Here is an 8673-nt window from a genome sequence, read left to right as displayed (position 1 = left end):
GTATTTGTTTATTTGAAAGAGTGACAGAGACAGACAGATCTTCCATCTGCTGGTTCACTTCCCAGATCTCTCCAACAGCAAGAGCTGGGTCAATCTAGTCAGGAGCCTCTTCCAGGTCTCCCATGCAGGTGCAGGGGCTCAAGCTCCTGAGCTATCCGCCACTACCTTCCCAGGAGCCTGACCAAGGAGCTGGGCAGGAAGAGAAGCAGCCGGCCCATTCTCTGATCCAGGGCTGCTCACTCAGCCGCAGCCTGCAGGACACAGCCAGGCACAGCCAGACACAGCCTGGGAAGACCCTGTCACCTTCCAATCTCAGTGCCCTGTCCCTGCCACTATACCTGCACAGGAAATGGATTCAGAATTTTTTAAGTTTTTTTTTATTCTTATTATTGGAAAGGCATATATACAGAGAGGAGGAGAGACAGAGGCAAAGATGATTCCGTCTGATGATTCACTCCCCAAGCAGTCGCTTCAGCCAGAGCTGCGCCAATCTGAAGCCAGGAGCTAGGAACCTCTTCCAGGTCTCCCATGCGGGTGCAGGGTCCCAAGACTTTGGGCCATCCTCAACTGCTTTCCCAGGCTACAGGCAGGGAGCTGTATGGGAAACAGGGCCGCTGGGATTAAAACTAGCACCCATATGGGATCCTGGAACGTACAAGGTGAGGACTTTAGCCACTGTGCTATTGTGCCGGGCTCAGATTCAGAGTTTTCTGGAACCTCATAGGGCTGGGGGGGCAGGTACAGCGCCCCCTCTAAGCCTCCTCAGAACCCTCAGATTTCCACCTGGCTCATCTCCCAGTCAGGGGTGGCCACACACGCTGCTTCATCCTGTACGCCCTTGAAGGCCGTGTTCTTAGAGCAAGACAGAACCTGTGGCCCCTCACTCCCTCCGCGCCCTTCCGCAGGCCATGCAAGGTGGCCCCTAGCTCCAACGGTCTCCAGAGGAGACATCATCCAGGCTGCTGGTCCTGAGCTTCGTGCTGGGCTACAGCTCCCCGTCCTCCCCACTACCCAGCCCCGCCCCACGCATGACACTGAGGCCTGGGCAGCAGTCAACAAGAACTGCAGGCTGCACCAGGGGCAAGGACCCCAGCCAACCCACAGGGGGCACTACCATGCCCTGTGCCACATTCCACCAGCCACCAATGCACCAGCCCTTTTCCTTAGCTGTCCCCCTAGCCCCCAGCATCCCAATTCCACTTGTCCTAGAACAAGCTCCCCCCAAGGGAACTTGCCCTGTGCTGGGCTGGACTGCTTTGGCACGAGCGCTAAGGACTTAAGACCAAGCGAGGCACTGTTTTAGCGTCCGAGCTCTTTCCTCTGGCACTTGAGGAGACCACAGCAACTGGGCTCCGATGAAAGGCTGGCTCTCTTCCTCTCTCATAATTGCTAATTTATAATTTATACCCTCAACCGCTTCTAACAGAGATTTCTTAAACAGTAAAATGAAAATCAGAAGTCACTTAGGGAATAGTGAGCTAGACACGCCAGAAAGTTGAAATGAACACTTAGGGCCATTGAATAATACAGCGACAGAACCTTACAACACATTAAAACAGCTGAAAAAAATTGGAGTATGAGCTTCCTAGCAGCAGAGGCAAAAAGGGAAATAACTGAAGAAGGAAGGATGGGAAAAACTATTTTGAGAATGTTTCTGCTCACATGAAAATTCCCTTTAATTCCATTTTCCCAAGAGCTTTTACAAGTTTCCTCCCGTGTCCCCCACGTGGACATTGCTTCCTGACACTTTGGTCAGCTCTTCCTTTATTTCTCCCCGACCCACCGGAGCAGAAAGACCCCTCCCTCTGTCGGGATACCCAGAATGCCTTGCAACAGGGTCAGTCCAGGAGAGAATTCAGCCAGAAGAGCTGAGCCCACACTGGCCCTGAAGGCCTTTCCTATGTAGGATTCAATGGCTACTCCACAGATGCAACTGCTGAAGACAGCCTTAGCTCCAGGATGGGGAGGGTTTCAGGCCCCGGCTTTAGTGAGGTCCTTCTAACACCCACCTGCGGAAGACCCGGGATTCAGAGCAAGCCTGCTTGTCTTCATTCCTCAGATGGAAAATCATTGGTGCAAGCTCACCCAGGCCCTTACAGGGAAGACTGAGGCTTCCAGCAGGCCGTAGATGGAAACCAGCTCCCCCTCCCCACCCCACTGAGTTACCATGACAACCAAGGCTCCACCACCGGCAGCCCTTGGGAATTTGCATTTTAATGACGACGTAATTAGAATCAAAGGGTTCAGGCCTGGGAGCCGGATCCCAGACCCCTCCCCAAGGAGGCAGGAGAGTCCATGCCCGCTCTCCCATCCCTGAGCAACACCTACCCCAGTGCTCAGTCCACTGCGTGGCCCAGCACAGGGAAGGTCAAGTGCCAGGAGCGGGCTCCGCCGTCCACTCTGCCCATAAACCCTTCGGATGCCCTCTCCACTGGGAAGTCCTCTGGTCTGAGTTTGCTGGGAGAGGGCATGGTCATTGGCTCACTGAGGCCTCGCCCCGCCCTGCTGGGGCCATCAGCATGTACCCTTCCTCCTCAGCCCCTCGCACAGCAGTAGCCATGGGGTCTTTGCAGGAGGTGCCCACGGGCACGCAGCCACATAAAGCAGGGGAGCATCTGCAGAGTGGCTGAAGGGGCAAAGTAGGGAGCCCATCAGTGGCTGTCAGAGGGAAAGGGGGCAGTCCAGGGAGACACACACATCCCCCTCCCTCTGCTGGCCAGAGTCCAGGAGCTTGAGGTGGGGTAGGGCTGACCGCAGATGAGATGGGCCCCAGCAGGGCAAGGGGGGCCCCAGGAATGCCCACACATGTGCACACACACAGGCGCTCACACACACACCTGCTCTGGCTCTATTTGGGCTGAGCCCAAAGCACCTCCCTCCCTCGGTGCTGATGCTGTGAGGAAGCCAGCAAGGAACTAGGACGCCGGCTGAGGATGACAGGGACTGGGGGTGGAGGGAGGCACCTCTTCAGGAGGTACCCAGGGAAGGGACAGGGTGGGAGTCAGGCAGGGAGCCCTGACCAACCCAGGGACAGCCCCCAACCCTGCCCAGACACCTGCCTGAGGCCACTACACCAGCCAAGCCTGGCAAGGCTACTTGGCCCCGCAGCGACTACCCCTGCCTTCCTAGTTCTCGCCCAGGTGGGGGACGTGCTGTGATGTTGCGGCTGCCCACAGCCCCAGGGTACACACCCACATGTCGTTCTGGGTGTTTTGTGGCTTGTTGTTCACCAGCTGGCATCTCACACCCACTCAGGGAGCTACCTCCAAGTCCCATTTCAAAGATGAGGACACTGATAGAGAGCTGCCCAGGGTCACTCAGTCCCCACATCCAACAGACTCCTCAACAGTAAGCACTCAACTGCAACTTGCATGCCTTTCAGAAAACCTGGCCTCTGGGCAGCCAGAAGGGTGGCCTGCCTCAGTTTCCCTGTCTGTTCATGCAGGCCAGGCTGGGCAGGGAAAATCGTGTGGGCAGGGACAGCAGGGCAGCCAGCCAAGGCCAGAGGCATCTGGCCCTTCCCCTCCCACCCTACTCCTAATCAGGGCAGCCAGCAGCCAGCTTCAAGTCGAACAGCATCCTGTAGCGACATCTAGTGGCAGGGGCTGCCCAGAGCTACCCACTCGCTGGAGCTTGGCAGCCATCCTGCCCACTGGGTGGGCAAGGAACCACCCAGCCCGAGACTCCCTTCTCGGAGAACACTGGACAACAGAGAATTCCTCCAGCTTGGGGGCCGGGTGCTGCCTGACTGGAGTCTCAGCCTCCTGGACACACACAGGCAGGTGCCACGGGCTCCTGGGCGGTGGGGTGGGGCCTCGCGCCTTGTGGAGCTCACTCTATGTCAGAAACAGAATAGGAAACAAAGCAGACTCCTTGATCTCGCGGAGCTGGTATGGCACGGGTGCCAGGCACCATCAACAGGATCAAAAGCTGGACAGGGCACCTATCTGACCTTGCCATGGGCTCCACAAGCATCCCCAATCCCTCTCGCCTTGCCCCTAGGTCTTGCCTAGCCTTCAGAGTGCTTCCTGTGTCACAGAGATGGGTTCTCCCTGCAACAGTGACAGTCTCCTGTGTAGGACACTGACCCCCTCCCAAAGCCTTCCCGGTCCCTGGCTGGCAGGTGGGGTGCCCCACACCTGTGCAGGCCACATTTTCTCACTCTTTTTATTTATTTTCTTATTTAAAAGCATACTTAGGGCCTGGCATAGTAAACCAGTGGCTAAAGTCCTCACCTTACATGTGCCAGAATTCCCATATGGGCACCGGTTTGTATACTGGCAGCCCCGCTTCCCATCCAGCTCCCTGCTTGTGGCCTGGGAAAGCAGTCAAGGACAGCCCAAAGCCTCGGGACTCTGCACCTGTGTGGGAGACCCGGAGGAAGCTCCAGGCTCCTGGCTTCAGATCACTGCAGCACCAGCCGTTGCAGCCACTTGGGAAGTGAATCAGCGGACAGAAGATCTTCCTCTCTATCTCTCCTCCTCTCTGTATATGTGACTTTAGGATAAAAATAAGCATTTTTTTAAATCTTCTCATAAAAAAAAAAAAACAGCAAATTTACAGACAGGAGAGACAAATCTTTCACTTCCCAAGTGGTCGCAACAGCCAGAGCTGGGCCAGGTCAAAGCCAGGAGCCGTGGGCTTCCTCCAGGTCTACCACATGGGTGCAGGGTCCCAAGGACTTGAGCCATCTTACGCTGCTTTAAGGACATTAAGAGCTGGATCTAAACTAGAGTAGCCGGGACACAAACCGGCACCTGTATGGGGTGCTGACTGGGATCCACTGCAGGATTTCAACCCTCGCTGTCATGGTTGTTATTGTTCAAATCTATTTAGCTGTCCATCCCTCCCCCCAAGCAGTCCCAAGTCCTGCCCCTGCACGCCCCCCCCCCCATGGTGTCAGGTGTACGGGAGGCCCTCAGAACAGCTTCACTCAGGGACTCTCACCACCCCATCCCATCTCGAGTGTGTCTGTCAAGCAGGGCGCTGACAGAGCTATGAACAAGTCAGGGGCTTCTGGCAGAAAGCTCTCCTGCTTTGTGGCCTTGAAAGCGCTGGCCACTTAAATCCATACCTGGTCAGTGACACCTCCTGGTATTGACCATGCTACCGATTGAAACTGTGACATCTGAAAAATCTGTATTTGTTCAAAACAACAAACTCATGTCCTGGTAACATACACGACAGACTTCATGAAGACCAAAAGACCAATTGTATTTTTTTTTTTTTACAACAAAAGCATCTCGTTCCACAGTTCTGCAGATATCTTTAACGTGGATCAGATCTCGGGTCATGCGTGACTTGGATGGCAGAAGACAGAAGTCGAGTCCCCGAGTTTCTCACCGTCTCAATCTCCCTCTCCTGGCTTGGTTGCTTTGCAAACCCCCTGCCTTACTGAAGTCAACTCACAAGATGGAGGGAGGGTGGTCCACGCCCCCATGGGGAGCTTGGCAGGTCACATCTACCCACGCCCCCGTGAGCAAGATCTCCAGGCCCGGGGCCCCCAGGCCCGACCACTTCACCCCACCATGACTGCGGCCCTCTCTGCCACAGTACCAGCTCCCACGGAACACTACGACGGACCAGCCGGGGGCCCTCGCGCCCACCCAGCCACAAGAAAGACGTCGGCGGCAGGTGCCGTGCCCGGCTTCCGGGAGAAGGCGGGACCTGGCGCGCCAGGTGAAACCTGACAAGGGATTGGCCCACAAAAGTGTTCTTCTCGGTCTTAGGCCCGCCCCCTAGCTTCCGCTCCTCCTAAGGATCTAGGTAGACATTCTCTCTAACGCATGCGCTCTAAGGTAGCGGGAGTTTCCGCCCGTCGCTCTGGAGCCGTCGGACGAGCGCAGCTCGGGTTTCCGGGGAGGCGGAAGCGGAAGCAGCGCGCGGCGCGTGCGCGGGCTGGGTAGGCATGTCGGCTGCCCTGCTGCGCCGGGGCCTGGAGCTGCTGGCAGCGTCCGAGGGTGAGGCGGGCTTCCCTGGGGGCGGCGAGGGGACCAGAGCCGGAGGTGCCTGAGCGCTTTCTGACCCAGTCCCGCCGCTCGCTTCCTTTCCAGCCCCCCGGGCCGCGACGAGCGGGACGCCGGCGAAACGGGCGCGGAAGGCCAAGGCGAGCCAGACCCCGAAACTGCGGAGCTCGGCCAAGGGGAAGGTCCCCAAGTCTGCCCTGGGTGAGTGCCGGGCTGGGGAGGAGCCGGGAACCGTCGGTGTATGTCAAAGGCCGAGTTAGATCTTCCGTCCGTTGCTTGGCTGCCACGGCCGGAGCTGAGCCGGTCGGAAGCCGGGAGCCTCCTCCGGGTCTCCCACGCGGGTGCAGGGTCCCAAGGCTTTGGGCTGTTCCGCCTACTGCTTTCCCGGGCCACAAGCAGGGAGCTGCGTGGGAAGTGCAGCAGCGGGGTCTGGGACTGGAGCTCGGGTGAGTTAAGGCTCCAGGTGGGGCTTGTAACACACGCTGCAGTCCTGACCAGGGCCCTGCGAGCACCCCCAGCGTTATCACACACCCCACCTTGTGGGCGGTGCTGTCGCAGGCACCTGCCCAGGAAGGAGGTCCCTGCGGGCAGTGGGCAGGGCGCGGGCGGAGCCAGTGAGAGGACCCTGCAGGTGCCGACGAGAAAGTACCAGGCTTTGAAATGGGCCTTGGGGGTGCATAGGGATCCCCCAGAGCACCTCCGAGGGGAGAGCAAAAGGTGTGGAGGCCAGGGCAGCTGCCACTAGGCAAGGACTTCCCCCCACACGCCTGGAGACCCAGCACGGCCTCCCCATTGGCCCCATGGCTGGGCAGGTGCTCGTGCTAGGCCCCTCTGTACACACTGGATCTTCTCAACAGGCACTGCCCTTCTGTGAAGTCAGATGGGCCTGGGCCTCTGGCATTGCCCGGGAAAGCTGCTAACTCTCACACACACACACACCCCTTAGCCCATCTCACCACACCCTGTCACTTGTCTGCCTATCTAAAACCACTGCCCGGGCAGCACAGTTGCCTAGCGGTTGAAATCCTTACCTTGCACACTCCAGGACCCCCTGTGAGCGCTGATTCATATCCCAGCGGCCCCGCTTCCCATCCAGCTCCCTGCCTGTGGCCTGGGAAAGCAGTCAAAGATGGCCCAAAGCCTTGGGACCCTGCACCGGCGTGGGCAACCTGGAAAAACTCCTGGATCCTGGCTCCATATCAGCTCAGCTCCAGCTGTTGCAGCCACTTGGGAAGTGAACCAGTATATGGAAGATTTTCTGTCTATCCTCTCTGTAAATCTGACTTTCCAATGGAAATAAATATTTTTTAAAAAACACTATTTTAAAAGTTATGCCCTGCACCCCTGCATCTGTTTCCTGATCTTTGTGTTTGTGTCCATCGTGACAGAGATCTTTAGCCACTGGTTCCCCCACTCCTGCCACCAAATGCCTGCCACAGCTAGGCTGACCCAAACCGAGGCAGCTCCATCTGGTGTCCCCCACAGGTGGCAGGGAGAGGCCGGGCATGGCCAGGGTGGGCCAGGGTGACCCTCGCACAGGGTCCTGAGGGAAGCTCATCAGAAGTGATGCTCTGCCCACCACCCGCAGCCGAGTACCGGAAGCGGGAGTGTCAGGACCACCTCAAGACAAACCTCAAGTTTATGACCAGTTCAAGGAGCACTGTGGCCGAGGCCGTGACCCAGCAGGTGAGTCAAGAAGACGGGCCATGGGGGTGATGGCCACAGGGGGTGGGACAGTTGGGCCACCCTGTGGGGACGGGGAACTAGTACGCCATGCCCTCAGGACTTCTGGACGTCACTGCACGTCCTGGTCAGTGGAGGTGAGGTGGCCTCATTCCATCACCCCTCCCAGATTCTGCGGCAGAACCGGGGCCGCAAGGCCTGTGACCGGCCAGCAGCCAAGCCCAAGAAGAAGAAGGCCGAAGGCACTGTGTTCACTGAGGAGGACTTCCAGAAGTTCCAGCAGGAATACTTCGGCAGCTAGACGCCCTCAGAGCCTTGTGGGACCAGCTCAGGCGCAGCACCTGCAGTCTCTCGGCCTCCACTGGCCCCAGGATGCTGCCACGCCATGCACAGCATGAGCAGCAGGTAGCCGTGGTGGACCAGCCTAGCTCCTGGGAGCCCCGCAACTGGCGTTTCAGTGGGGGTGGAATAGAGCTGGTGAGTGGGAAGCCCTGGGGATATCCGCGGACTTGAGCCTCATGCCCATACAGAAAGGGACATTTGTGATTGCTCTGTTTGCTTTTGCCCAGGAGGGGCCTCTGGGCTGTTTGCTGAGGAACAAGGCCAGTCCCCATGTCCTCAGCAGCCATGCCCCCAGGAAAGGGAAGTAGGGCTCGAGGGAGTTTCCAGGCTTTAATAAACATGAGCCGGAGTTGTGTGCAGCTGAGCTGCGGATCTGATTCCACGGGCCATCTGCTCTGCGCCAGCGGCCCCACCCCTTCCCTCCTCAGATGGGCCTCCTGCCCTGGCTGTGGCAGCCACTGCAAAGTTGGTGACCTGAAGGGGAAAAAAAAAAAGTAGCTGCCGGGGCCTCACCCCCAGAGGGCAGAGTGGTATCCTGGCCCTCCCAGAAGCCTGGGCTCCATGTGGTCCCCCACGGCCTGGTGGGCTCAGGCTCCTGTCGGCTCCGTTTCTCTGAGCTCACAGCACCGAGGGCCCAACCTGAGGACTCCCTTGGGGTGCTGGCTTCCAGTAGGGGCCAGGA

The 8673-nt window shown here is 58.2% G+C and overlaps 1 protein-coding gene across 1 annotated transcript; it reads left to right on the top strand.

Moving 5' to 3' along the window:
- Positions 1-5908: 5908 nt before the first annotated feature.
- On the top strand, positions 5909-8355 carry RPS19BP1 (ribosomal protein S19 binding protein 1). The gene is made up of 4 exons (XM_040986362.1): positions 5909-5960; positions 6054-6167; positions 7555-7652; positions 7819-8355. The coding sequence occupies exons 1-4, from the start codon at positions 5909-5911 to the stop codon at positions 7948-7950; spliced, it is 396 nt and encodes a 131-aa protein (XP_040842296.1). The 3' UTR covers positions 7951-8355.
- Positions 8356-8673: the final 318 nt, after the last annotated feature.

This window comes from Ochotona curzoniae, unplaced genomic scaffold, assembly GCF_017591425.1.
Source record: "Ochotona curzoniae isolate NIBS_2020 unplaced genomic scaffold, NIBS_Ocur_1.0 contig_1014, whole genome shotgun sequence".
Classification (NCBI taxonomy): Eukaryota; Metazoa; Chordata; class Mammalia; order Lagomorpha; family Ochotonidae; genus Ochotona; species Ochotona curzoniae.
This window is presented reverse-complemented; position numbering and strand designations above follow the sequence as displayed.